Source organism: Phoca vitulina, unplaced genomic scaffold (genome assembly GCF_004348235.1).
Source record: "Phoca vitulina isolate PV1807 unplaced genomic scaffold, GSC_HSeal_1.0 scaffold5, whole genome shotgun sequence".
In the NCBI taxonomy this organism is placed as follows: Eukaryota; Metazoa; Chordata; class Mammalia; order Carnivora; family Phocidae; genus Phoca; species Phoca vitulina.
The window spans coordinates 3,169,170-3,183,443 of NW_022589708.1; the positions used below are offsets into that span (position 1 = coordinate 3,169,170).

A 14,274-nucleotide genomic window follows, 5' to 3' on the forward strand; every position below is an offset into this window, starting at 1 on the left:
TTTTTTTATTTTATTTTTTTATTTTCATACCACCTTGTCCTGGAATTTTTCCGAACATGTAATTTGATGTGGTGGGAGATGGTTTGTAAAACTTTTGTGCTCAGAGATGAAAATCACTTTCTCTTCCATATATTATTGGCAAGAAGAGGCTAAAATAGCAGCATTAGGAATTAACATCAACCATTAAGAAAATTAAGAACATGCCAGATGATGATCATAATAACATATAATAATTTTTGTTTCCAAATTATGAGATGATACGGAATAAAAGGTACAAGAAAAAAAGAAACTCCTTAAACATTAATCATTTTATGAAACAGTGCCTTATTATTTAGATAGAAAACCAAAAGGGCAAAGACTTACATTCTAGAACCTTAAACATTAATCATTTTATGAAACAGTGCCTTATTATTTAGATAGAAAACCAAAAACGCAAAGACTTACATTCTAGATAATTCCTAAAATACATTTGATGCTTAATAAATACTGAACATATATTCAGTGATTTTTATATTTTGGATTGAGGAAGATACAAATCCACCTGAGTAGTAAAGGATATTACTCTTTTTCTATTATTCTATAATTAAAAAATAGTGTGACTTTAACCAATGGAACCAAATGGCTATATGCATATTGATTTCCTTTTTAATTCATACTATAAGGGGTATGGGTGCCATGTTGAAATTGTAATACATTCTTCGTGTGTAGAAATTTTAAAATCAGGTACAAGTTTCCCAAAATAAAAACAGAAAATCATCAACTCTCAAAATAGCAGTATATTTCATTTTCTGTTTGCTTTTCAGTAGCAGTGGTAAATATGGCTTTTTAATTCTTACTCTTATACCTAAAAAGGCATTCTTGCAGTAAAAAATGTAATTCTAAGAAAACTTTTATGTAGAATTCTTATTTTTTTCTCTCTTTTGGCAAAATGAGAGGCTGACATCTTAATAAAGAACTAACAAAGGTGAAATACAGGCTGGTGTTTACACTCGAAGTGGTCATTCTTAGAACGAGCTTATCTGAACTGTCATCTCTACCCAACACTCAACAGCCAGCAGGAAATGGCACTAAGAGCATCTTTATTATTTTCTTGTGAACCTCACTAACTCGTATTTCCTCCAGCCAGTTTTGTCGATATCATTTGCTGTAAGCGTCCTAGACAAGGCAAAAAGTATAGTTACTATGTGAGTAGTTAATCGCTCTTCTTAAACATTGTATGTGGGTGCATAGCACAGGTGAGTGGGATTGAAAGATCGAGGTTCTATTCCCACTTTTACATTGGAATCATGTATTTACAGTATCAGCATTACGGGAGAATTATGTATATATTTTACTTGTCCCATAGGCTGGTAAGAGTCAAATGCCATAACATACATGCATATACTGCTAAACTACCCTTACCAGTTATTATTATTGCTTTTTTCTACATCAGTAATTTTTTTTTTTTTCATTCACAGGTAAAGGTACCTGAAGGACATGCTTGGTAGCAAAGAAATCAAGTCTTCTGATCTCTTCACTCTATTTAGATAACTGACCTCTAGGTGCCATTACTAATTTGAGTATCTCTATTATTTGCATTGCCTGAGGACAGACTAAAACAATTAAAAAGAAGATGCAATTTATACATTTAGAGTTGATAAATAAGTCATGAGTGTATAAGTTGAAATTATTTCAATAAAAAATAGCTACATTGGACATTTATTAACTGCCATTTATTACTTATAGTTTAAAAGCATTTTTGTTCTTCTTAGCTTTTAAGGTATATTTTCTTTCCCATCCATACTTTTTCAAATTTTGCTTTTCAATATCCCTGAAGATGACCAGCTTATTCTAAAAATATTTGAGACTGGTAGGTCAATTTAGTGAAGAAATATGATAAAAAGTTTGCTTGCAAGACAAGCAAATCTTGATTGTAAACTCATGTTTACTCCAAAATAATCCTGAGTTTAGATCCTTGTTTGTTTTAATTTTGTTGGTTAGGTAGCTTTCTAAACTCTTAAACGAACATTGGTATTCATTTTTTATACACTAACTGTTCTTGGTAAATAAATATGCAAATTGAGATATAAAATATATTTTAAAATGTGAATGTATTAGCTTGAGACTTTCCCAAGCATAAAAAAAAATAAGTTTTTAAACTGAATGTATCCATTTATTTGTCACCTGAAAATGCCCTGAGTTACTCATTGTCAGTATTTCTTTCTCTTCTCTCAAATTGTTTCTACCAGCTTATTTAAAGTTTTGTGCAAAGCAAATGTATGTTAGGTTGTAACCAACTTTCTGCCTCCACTCTGGCTGCAAGGTCTTGCAGAAAAGCCTGTTTTGCCTTAGGAAGCAGCATCGCCGGGTGGTGGCACCATTCACAAGAACGGCTCACATTTCGCTGTTATCTTTAGGTTGGATTTCAAAACAACTCTAGAAAACAGACTCAAAGGCAAGCCTAGAAACAGCACGTGAACTGCAGAAAAGTAGAAGGTTTCTGACTACAATCCAGTTCCACAAAACACCATAGCATCTGGCAAAAAGCAGAGTGGCTCCTGTCCTACTTACCTCCTGAGCAGTTTACAAGCAGGGCGAAAGCTCACTCCTAGAGCAAACAGTGGGATCAATGAACACGGGCTGATCTTTCCTTCCTAACATTTGCTCTGTTCAAGGACACGCAGCTCTCCTCACCGCTCATACCCCTCCCTCCCAGAAAATATAGCTGTGTCATTTAGAGACTTTTTTTTTTATGTCATTTGCTCATGATCTACAGATAGAGAAGCAGACAATTTTGTTCTGCTCTGACAGAAAGCCACAGTAACAACAAACAAACAACGTTTTCACCCAGTAGCTAGGACACCGAGGGCCAGCACTACCCAGAGCGCCAATCTGGTCGTGCAAAACGTGAGTGTATTATGTTACAGGGCCAAGCATTCCAAGAGAGAGATTCTAAGAAGGAACCTTTTTGTTTTTTTACGGTTCAGTAATGTTATACAGTCATTAATGTATAATTTTTATTTCTATCATGGAAAGTCTATGGGGAAAAAAAGGTTTTTGGGTTTGTTTTTTTTTTAATTTAGAGATACATTTTCAAAATTCAAACACAACAAAATCCAGAGGTGAGTTAATAAAAATTTTAAGTTACTAACTAGAGTCACTTTGTAATTGGTTGTTTATATGTTTAAATTTCTTCAACATAATTACATTTAAAATGAAAATGTTTTGAGTATTGGGTGAACTGTACTTGTTCCTACAACATAAATGAGTATTTTTCTAAAGAGTATTAATTCAGTGCACACATTTTTCAGAATAATTCTTATTTTTAAGTTATATTCAAAGTTATAGTAGTTTGCTCCACCCTATATGCACATGAGATAGTCACTTATTTTAGAAAATCCCTCCTTTAGAAAATCCCTCCTCCCTAATGAATATTTAAGAGACCATTTAAAACATGTAAGTATTTATAGTAAACAAAATAAATACAAAAGTGGAAAGACTTTACAATTTCCAAGGAACCAGTATGATCTATTAACAAATCCTGATTCTTCAGACATTTGGAATGCCATGCATAGATAGTCAGCTATCCAAACAGTAGTTACATTCTCTCATGTCCATCATTCTGTTGCACACAATTAGCATGTTACAAAATTCTTGTGAAATTTCAGTTGAAACATATTAGCAAATATATTGGTGGAAAAAAAAAAAACAACACAGCTATGAAAGTCCAGGAAGTCCTCTTATGAATTCTAGATGAGGAAAAAGGCTGTCTTTGCATGGCTCATTCATCAGAGAAAGAGAAATGTATTAAACGAGCTACTGAAATACATTATTTAATAAAGCAAAATGTGATGAAATCCTGTCACTTTTTTTAAAGACTAACTAGGTCCTCTGACATAAGCCTCTGAGGTTCAAATCTATACCTCCTCCGAAAGCATATTTTATTTTATGTTATTTTATTTTTTCCTCCTAAAGCACATTTTAAATTGAAGCTATTCTGATTGTATAATGTTCCACTTAACTATCTGCTTAGTCCATTTTTAGATACAGTTCATCCAGATAGGAAATACTGTCAAACAACTATGAGGTTAAACAAAACAAAACAAAAAAACCTCACAAGCACTAAAATGTTATCTACTTTTGTCCTCCTCTGTGTGCCTTTCTTCCATGAAACAGAATTAATGCTCCTTACTATTATTTGCATTATTATTATTTGTATTATGGATTTGTGATGCATTTTTAATGTCTACATTTTTATGAAATTGACTACTTTATGAAAGGTAATTAAATGATTCCAGAAAGGACTTTTTGTTTTCAATTAATTGTAAACATCACTACACTCGGACCAGCCAGGACTTTTTGTTTTAATCAAAAAATCATTGTGTATGATTCTATGTAAACAAAACAAAACAAACAAACAAACAAACAAAAAACACTCCATGCTAAAAGGTATGGCCATTTAGTTATCCGTAAAACCAAAGAGAACTTCCAACGAAAGATCTTGGAGCATGAGAAAATATTTCATCCAGGCTGCTGGCTGGCAACAGGCCACGCAAAGCAGCACCCAGCCCTGCGTGGAGAGCAGGTTGGCAGATGTTATTAGCTGACTTTTGCTGAAAAAGTATGGGAGAACAGTTGGAAAATCACAAGGTGTTGGACAAGCTCTAAATAAATAAATAGCTTATTTGGCAGTAGAAAGAGAGAAAGACAATGAGCTCCTTCGTTGAGGAATAAGACAGGGATACTTCTAATTACAGAGTTCCTTACTGTTGGTTTCATGGGCTGACTTCTTAATGAGAATGGAAATTGTACCTCCCACACTTGTGTTTAGAGGTTCTAGGACTTCAGAATGACAATTAGTTTGCAGTTTTGCTCCAGATTTGTGATCTTTCTGGTATGGGAATGCCACCAATGTAGGTGAGAGTTCTTCGCCCTCCTCCCTTGGTGATTGAGGCAGCACGTGGGGAAAGTGCCAAGTGCCAACTTAGAGCTTCTAACACCTTAACTTGAACATGGCATTTAACACTAGAATAGCCCTAAGGGAAAAAACAAACACCCCAAAGATGACACTTGTTAACATCTGAGGGGCACAGCTAATAAGGATTCAGTGAATATATGAAGATCTAATTTTGTAGAAAAAGCCGGAGTCAAAAAGAAAAGAATGAAACAATTGCAAAAGATACTTTCTCAGAGGAGATCATTATCCCATGAGGCTGAAAGGAGGTTATCCCAGGGTCATTGTTGGCTAGTTAGGGTTGCTGAACACATAGGCAGGCCCATTTAGATCCCTCACAAAGTAAGATGGAAATCATCACAGAGCCGACAAAATTGGGCCACATTTTCTTCAAATTCCAAGAATCCCTTCATCTCTCCTTTCTGAGTAGACATATTGCTAGGCAACATTTGTTAACACAGAAAGGACAACAAGATCTAAAAGGAATAGAAAACCAGAGCACCATGTCTACAAAGGTGCCCCCAACACACACACAATCTTACACACACACACACACACACACACACACACACATGCATACAGGCACACACACTTAAAACGACATTCCAAAAGGTATTATTTTTTTTTAAGTATGACTTAAAATGGAAGATCGACTTTAAATATACCTCTTTGAGGCAAACTCTACTATGATACATGCCTCACTGATTCTTCTTCCCAAATTCATGCTACTCCACAATGATCATAACTATACGGGCTAAAACGCTGTTTTCTTTGTGTAAATAGGGTTCTTTTGGCACATAATAGCAACTGGCAGAATCTTTAAGTCACATGCTGACAAACATGTGAAAATATTTATTACCCTTTTAAAAATTACAATCTTATTATCCTTAGACTTAAGATTTCATTATATTTAAAATAAAGACCTTTGTAAACTATAGAGGACATTCAAAGGCAAACTTCCAGGACTTAATAGAAAATAACCAACATTATTGTTTCAAATTATTTCACGAAGATACACAAATTAAAGGAAGAAAATAGACAAGGGCTTGTTTTGTTAGTCTTAGTCTCTGCAGGACCCGGAGGCTGCTCCGGTCTCAACTCAGGGACACCCATCCTCACCGGTTGCCCCCACGGTTATGAGATGTGACTGCAGGGGCACTAATTTGTCATCGACTTGGAAAGTCACAAAAGCCATCACAAAAGCCCTGTAGATGTAAACACTGGAAGCACTTCTTCAAGGGCATTTTCGACGAGGCAGCCGCCGCCCGCGAAGGGCGCGCAGGTCTGGAGCCGCCCACCTCCGCGCCTCGGGGCGCGGGGCCGGGAGGGTACGATGGGGAGGAGGGCACCCCGCCGCGGGGACCCGGGCTCGGAGCTGCGCTCTCGCCGGAGCCCGCCCTCTTTCCGGCACTATGGAAACTGCAATTTTCTACGCCTCCTCGTCCTCCTTCTCTTTCTCTTATTACATCCCAAACAGAAGATTTCAACTTCCCGAGAACCTGACAAGTGAATGGCGCTGAGGACGCCCCGGAAGAGCCCACGACCTGGCTGCGGGGGAAGGGCGCCCCCGAGCGGGTGGGACCCTGGGAGCCACCCGAGGCGAGCACTGTCCGGGACCGGGGGCGCCGCGCCCGCGCCCCTCCCCTCCTTCCAGGAAAAGGGTACCAAGCTGCTATCGACCCAGCGCTCACCGGTGACTAATGTGATGCTCGTAAACAAGGCGCGGGCCGGGCACCCGGGAACCACCCAGGCGCAAACCCGCCGCGGCGGGCGGGCCCGCGCCCACCCCGAGTTTGGGCGCCAGATCCGCTCGCCCAAGTGTGTATGATGGTGGGAGGGGGTTACGAGAGGGCAGCCAAGTTCATTGCCCCTTCTGGCCCCCGCGAGTGGGGCGGCAGCTGGGCGATGCGGGGCCCCAGGAAGGGTGCTGCGGCCCCCCGCACCCCCCACCGGCGCCCAGCCCCGGCTGGCGGTCTCGGCCCTTGATCTCCGCCGGCCCCCGCCCCCTGCAGTGTCCCCTCCCCCGGTCCCCTCCCCGGCGGAAGCTCCGAGCCCAATTAATTGAGTCAAAGGCGGGAGGGAAGGGCCCTCCGCGCGGAGGCCGGTCCCCGCCCCTCCTGCGCGCCCCTTTTCCCGCCCTGGGTGGCATCTCCTCCGCCGGCATCCACAACGAGCCTCTGATTAATGAGGCTCGGGCCGGCCCCCACCTCGCCCGGGCCCCGGCCTCCGCGGGAGGGGGAGGGGACGGCGGGAAACGCAGCCCGGGGAGAAAGGGGGGCGGGGCGGGGGCGCGCGGCCCGCCCCCCCCGCGGCCTGCTCCCATTGGCTGCGAGGGCCGTCCGTCGGGGGGGCGCGGCGCCAATGCGGGCGGCGGGGCGGGGCGGCCGCGCCGTGTGTGCCTGCGTAACGCCGAGTCACATGTTGTTTTGCTCTTCTTAGTTCAGTCACTCGGTGCGCGATGTGTTACTCACTGTGCGGCGGGGACCGCGACGAGCCCGGGTCGCCGTTGGCAGCAGCAGCAGCAGCCCCGGTGGCGGCGCGGACCCCGAGTGCCCGGGCGCACCCCGGCACCCCGCAGCGCGGCGCAGCGGCGGGACCGGTGCGGCCGCGCGCGCCTTAGGCTCGGCTCCGCGGCTCGGGGACCCCGACTCTCGGCCCAGCCAGCGAGTCCCCAGGCGCCGCCCGAGAGCCCGGGAGACAGCGGCCGCGGGCAGCCGGGCCAGGGGGCGGCCACCGCCCGCGCCGGGCATCCTCCGGGGCCCGGGAGCGCGGAGGGCGCTGCGCCACCGCGCGGTGCCGGCCCCCGCCGGCCTCCCCCAACCTTCCCCACCTCCTGGGCCCGAGGGACGCGGGCTCCGGCGGGCGAGCAGGGGAGGGGAGGGAGCCGCCCCCGCCCGCGCCCCCCTCCGCTCTCCCCCAGCTCCTCCACGCCGGGCCGGGCGGCGCGGCCTGAAACGCTGGCGATGGCGAGCCCGCCGCTGCATGGGCCCCCCGGGCCGGCGGGCGGCGACGGCCCCAACCTCAACAACAACAACAACAACAACCACAGCGTGCGCAAGTGCGGCTACCTGCGCAAGCAGAAGCACGGCCACAAGCGCTTCTTCGTGCTGCGCGGGCCCGGCGACGAGGCGACGGCGACAGCGGGCGGGGGGCCGGCGCCGCAGCCGCCGCGGCTCGAGTACTACGAGAGCGAGAAGAAGTGGCGGAGCAAGGCGGGCGCCCCGAAGCGGGTCATCGCGCTCGACTGCTGCCTGAACATCAACAAGCGCGCCGACGCCAAGCACAAGTACCTGATCGCGCTCTACACCAAGGACGAGTACTTCGCGGTGGCGGCCGAGAACGAGCAGGAGCAGGAGGGCTGGTACCGCGCGCTCACCGACCTGGTCAGCGAGGGCCGCGCCGGCGACGCGCCCCCCGCCGCCGCCACCGCCGCGTCCTGCAGCGCCTCCCTGCCCGGCGCCCTGGGCGGCTCGGCCGGCGCCGCCGCGGCCGATGACAGCTACGGGCTGGTGGCGCCCGCCACGGCCGCCTACCGCGAGGTGTGGCAGGTGAACCTGAAGCCCAAGGGCCTGGGCCAGAGCAAGAACCTGACGGGCGTGTACCGCCTGTGCCTGTCCGCGCGCACCATCGGCTTCGTGAAGCTCAACTGTGAGCAGCCGTCGGTGACGCTGCAGCTCATGAACATCCGCCGCTGCGGCCACTCGGACAGCTTCTTCTTCATTGAGGTGGGCCGGTCGGCCGTCACGGGCCCCGGTGAGCTGTGGATGCAGGCCGACGACTCGGTGGTGGCGCAGAACATCCACGAGACCATCCTGGAGGCCATGAAGGCCCTCAAGGAGCTCTTCGAGTTCCGGCCGCGCAGTAAGAGCCAGTCGTCGGGCTCGTCCTCCACACACCCCATCAGCGTCCCTGGCGCGCGCCGCCACCACCACCTGGTCAACCTGCCCCCCAGCCAGACGGGCCTGGTGCGCCGCTCGCGCACCGACAGCCTGGCCGCCACTCCGCCGGCCGCGAAGTGCAGCTCCTGTCGGGTGCGCACGGCCAGCGAGGGCGACGGCGGCGCGGCGGCGGGGGCGGGGGCGGCGGGCGGCAGGCCGGTGTCGGTGGCCGGGAGTCCCCTGAGCCCCGGGCCGGTGCGCGCGCCCCTGAGCCGCTCACACACCCTGAGCGGCGGCTGCGGCGCCCGCGCGAGCAAGGTGGCGCTGGCGCCGGCAGGGGGCGCCCTGCAACACAGCCGCTCCATGTCCATGCCGGTGGCGCACTCGCCCCCAGCCGCCACCAGCCCCAGCAGCCTGTCGTCCAGCAGCGGGCACGGCTCCGGCTCCTACCCGCCGCCTCCAGGCCCGCACCCGCACCTGCAGCACCCCCTGCACCACCCCGCGAGCCAGCGGCCCTCCAGCGGCAGCGCCTCGGCCTCGGGCTCCCCCAGCGATCCTGGCTTCATGTCTCTGGACGAGTACGGCTCCAGCCCTGGGGACCTGAGAGCCTTCTGCGGCCACCGGAGCAACACGCCCGAGTCCATCGCTGAGACGCCCCCGGCCAGGGACGGCAGCGGGGGCGAGCTGTACGGGTACATGACTATGGACAGGCCCCTGAGCCACTGTGGCCGCCCCTACCGCAGAGTCTCGGGGGATGGGGCCCAGGACTTGGACCGAGGGCTGAGGAAGAGGACTTACTCCCTGACCACACCTGCCCGGCAGCGGCCGGTGCCCCAGCCCTCCTCTGCGTCCCTGGATGAATACACCCTGATGCGGGCCACCTTCTCTGGCAGCTCCGGCCGCCTCTGCCCGTCTTGTCCCGTGTCGTCTCCCAAAGTGGCCTACCACCCCTATCCCGAGGACTACGGCGACATCGAGATCGGGTCCCATAGGAGCTCCAGCAGTAACCTGGGTGCCGACGATGGCTACATGCCCATGACCCCTGGCGTGGCTCTCCTGGGTGGTGGCAGCGGCAGCTGTAAGAGTGATGACTACATGCCCATGAGCCCCACTAGCGTGTCCGCCCCGAAGCAGATCCTGCAGCCTCGCGCCGCCGCCGCAGCCCTGCCCCCCTCGGGAGCCGCAGTGCCGGCGCCCACCCCCACGGCCAGCAGGGCCTTTCCAGCCAACGGGGGCGGCTACAAGACGAGCTCCCCAGCCGAGAGCTCCCCCGAGGACAGTGGGTACATGCGCATGTGGTGTGGCTCCAAGCTGTCCATGGAGAATGCCGACGCCAAGCTGCTACCCAACGGGGACTACCTCAACATGTCCCCCAGCGACGCGGGTACCTCGGGGACCCCTCCCGACTTCTTCTCGGCCGCCTTGCATGGCAGCGGGGAGATGCTCAGGGGAGTCCCTGGCTACTGCTATAGCTCCCTGCCCCGCTCCTACAAGGCTCCCTACACGTGCAACGGGGACAACGACCAGTACGTGCTCATGAGCTCCCCCGTGGGGCGCATCCTGGAAGAAGAGAGGCTGGAACCGCCGGCCGGCCCGGGGACCGCGCCGTCCACAGGCGCTCTCGCGGCGGCGGGCGGCCACACCCAGCCTCCTCACCCAGTAGTGCCTTCGCCCAGCAGGCCGAGTGGCAGCCTTGGCGGCCGCCCCGACGGCTTCCTGAACCAGCGCTGCCGGTTGGTGCGGCCCACACGCCTGTCCCTGGAGGGGCTTCAGACCCTGCCCAGCATGCACGAGTACCCTCTGCCGCCCGAGCCCAAGAGCCCCGGCGAGTACATCAACATTGAATTCGGCGAGGCCGCGGCGCGCCTGTCTCCGCCCGCGCCTGCGCTGCTGGCTTCGGCGGCCTCCTCGTCCTCGCTGCTGTCGGCCAGCAGCCCGGCCTCATCCCTAGGCTCGGGCACGCCGGGCACGAGCAGCGACAGCAGGCAGCGCTCCCCACTCTCCGACTACATGAACCTCGACTTCAGCTCGCCCAAGTCCCCCAAGCCGGGCCCCCAGAGCGGGGACCCCGTGGGCTCCCTGGATGCCCTCCTGTCCCCCGAGGCCTCGTCCCCCTACCCGCCGCTGCCCCCGCGCCCTCCCGCCCCCACGTCCGCCCTGCAGCCGCAGCCGCCCCCGCCGCCCCCCCCAGGGGAGCTGTACCGCCTGCCCCAGGCGTCCCCTTGCCAGGGCCCCAGCGCTGCCTGCTCTTCGTCCCCGGAGACTGGGGACAATGGGGACTACACCGAGATGGCCTTTGGCGTAGCTGCCACCCCGCCACAACCCATCGCGGCCCCCCCGAAGCCGGAAGGTGCCCGCGTGACCAGCCCCACGTCCGGCTTGAAGAGGCTGAGTCTCATGGATCAGGTGTCGGGAGTGGAGGCCTTCTTGCAGGCGAGCCAGCCCCCAGACCCGCACCGGGGAGCCAAGGTCATCCGCGCAGACCCCCAGGGGGGCCGCCGCCGCCACAGCTCCGAGACCTTCTCCTCGACCACCACTGTGACCCCCGTGTCCCCGTCCTTCGCCCACAACCCTAAGCGCCACAACTCGGCCTCTGTGGAAAACGTCTGTCTCAGGAAAAGCAGCGAGGGGGGCGGCAGCGGCGTCCTGGGTGGGGCAGACGAGCGCCCCACCTCCCCCCGCCAGTTGCAGCCACCGCCCCCCCCAGCAGGCGCGCCCAAGGGTGCCGAGTCAGCCTGGGGGCTTGGTTGGCTGCCCCGGGGGCAGTGGCTCTCCAATGCGCAGGGAGACCTCTGCCGGCTTCCAGAACGGCCTCAATTACATCGCCATCGACGTGAGGGACGAGCCTGGGCTGTCGCCCACCCCGCAGCAGCATCCGCATCCACAGCCCGGAGACAAGAGCGCCTGGGGCCGGACCCGCAGCCTCGGGGGTCTCATCAGCGCTGTGGGGGGCAGCAGCGGCGGTGGGGTGTGTGGGGGGCCGGGCCCTGGCGCCCTCCCCTCCGCCAACACCTATGCCAGCATTGACTTCTTGTCCCATCACCTGAAGGAGGCCACCATTGTGAAAGGTGAGGCCCTTGGACCTTGTGGATGGTGGGGGGGCGGGTGGGGGGAAGGGTGCGGAAGCCGGTGAACTGCTCTGGATTCACTGCCATTCTCCTCTTTAGTACCTTGACCCCAGCGCCAAAATACTGGACCAGCCTTCTTGTTTTGTTTTCCTTTGGGCTCCCCTGGCTTCCTTCTGTTCCAAACACCAAGAGCAGTCCAGGGGTCTTTGAGTTGAACGGGAAGCTTCCCACTCAGGAGACTTGGATTTGTTGTTCTCCCCGAGCCCCAGGTCTTTTTTCCCACAGCCGCCCCTTCCCATCGGTTCCCAGGGCAGATGTCTCCCCAGGTCAGCCACCCCAGAGTGCCAGGTGCGGGCTCTTGGCCTCAAGGTTTGACAGCTCCCTCACCTTTCCCTTTGTTTTCCTGGAACCAGGTCCCACCTGATTTTTGCTGAGCCTCAAAGTTTATAAAAACAGGCCTGCAAGTCATTTAGAAAATGAGCGTCCATTTTGGTGGCAGCAACAGGAACAGTTAACCATTTCAGTTTTACACGAAAACTGGAGGGGCTTTCCCGCAGGAGACACCGTTTTTCTCCTGAGGGTCTGAAGTGGTGACAGTGCGTGCACACGGCGTAAAAGCAGTGGTTTCGAGCATACCTGGGAGTCACCTGGTCAGAGTTAAGCCTGGATGGCCGGGCTGTAGAAAGCCCCAGAGATGCTGATGCGGTAGGTGTAGGGTGTGGCCCGGAGTGTGCCCTTCTAAGAAGTTCCCGGGTGGTGGTGATGCTGCTGGTTGGGGAGCATCCTCTGAGCACCCTGTCCTCTGCTAGGCTCACCTGAGGAGGTTTGAGAGCGCACCTGCTGGGCCTCGCCCAGACACATTCAAGCAAAGCCTCCGGTGGGCAGAGCTCAGGCACCAGCGTCGTCCAGAGTTTGCCCAGGTGATGGGAACGTGTGGCTGGGATTTAGAATCAGTGCTTTAGAGAGAGTAAGTGGAAGACAACCTCCCGGGTCTTTTCCAGAACAATTGGACAGGAGGGTGCCCCGTATTGTTCACAGTCTCATCAAATATCCATGAGGAGAGAGGGGTGTGCTTGCTTGCAGCTCGTGGTGCATTCTAAGGATCTCAAACTTTGAGTGGCTGGGGGTCGGGGGTTGGGGAACAGGAGGGAGTGAGGTGGGGGTGGGTGTTGCTAGTAAGGTAGAGGCTCTGGGGCCACCCCAAAACAGGAAGCAGTGAATAGTGCTCTGTGGATGCTGGCCTAAGGTCAGCAGGCTGCAGAGGGACCGAAGTGACGATCTCGGTGGCTTGGGGATCCATGCGCCTTTTGTTCTTAAAGTAAACAGAGTAGCTGGACGCCATCTAAGTCCAACATAGGGTTTGGCGTATGCTTGGGACTGTTAGTCCCTGCGGTTTAAAAGTACAGCTGTAGGGTAAGTAGCCTGTTGTTCTAACATAATAGAGGGAGAGCCTTTTACTTTTTTTACTAAAACCATAGAGTAAAAGATGAAAAGAGTCATAGAGAATTATCAGGAATGTGGTGCTTGAGCATCTAATGACATCAGTTGGAACTTGCCAGAATGTATCCCATAAACGATAACTCTCCACTGAAGGTCACTTTGCTTGGAGTTAAGCACTACAGGTACTTCTGGAAGAAGGCTCGTGTGTGTCAGGGAGTTGGAGGGTGAGCTCCCGTCCAGGACACAGCCCAGAGTAACACCCCAGCATGACTGGAACTGAGTTGGGGAAAAAAATGCATGCACACAAAATTTTTTTCCGTATGCCCAGATGGGTATAGGGGTATATGCCATAGTGAACATGAAAGTACATTTTGCTGAAATCTGATTCTAATCAGAAAAGCAGCCTGAGAACATAACACCTTTTACGCCTTTTGGCGAAGTAGGCAGCAAAAACCTGGACTGGACTCAGCCAGGCCCCAGGAGTGGGTTCTTGCTGCAGAAGGAGGAGTGAGCTGGGGTTTTCGTCGCCAAGCCTGAAAGGATTCGAGGCCGTTCTGATAAAGGAGATACATTCACAAGCGTGATTCATGTATGATATAATGCCCTTTTCAGACTAGGGAAAATTTTAAACTGCAAGAGATAAGTTTAGTTCGAGACCTGATTTAGCTTGTTTTGTTTGTTTTCCCACCAGTAGAAAATTCCTTCCAACCTATAGGATTCAGGACTCTGAAACCAAAACAGCAGTTCATATGCTCTATGGTGGCTGAACAAAGATGAGATTGGATTTGCATGCTGTTTTTCCAGAGTCTCTGGGGGCATTATGGTAAACACCCATTTAAGAAGGAAAAGGACTATTTTTAAGCAAAATAGAGAGCTGCAATTGATCCATTGTGCCAAAACCACAGTTTTTTTTAAAAGGACTGCATGCTAAATGGATTTCTAGTAAACTAATGTG

General features: G+C 52.2%; 1 protein-coding gene across 1 annotated transcript in view; it reads left to right on the forward strand.

The window, feature by feature from the left end:
* Positions 1-7,685: 7,685 nt before the first annotated feature.
* IRS2 (insulin receptor substrate 2) overlaps positions 7,686-14,274 on the forward strand; it is a 28,705-nt gene continuing 22,116 nt past the window's right edge. Inside the window, 2 exon segments of the mRNA XM_032402622.1 lie at positions 7,686-11,513; positions 11,515-11,879. Of these exon segments, the coding sequence (XP_032258513.1) occupies positions 7,897-11,513; positions 11,515-11,879 (3,982 nt within the window). The 5' untranslated portion in view covers positions 7,686-7,896.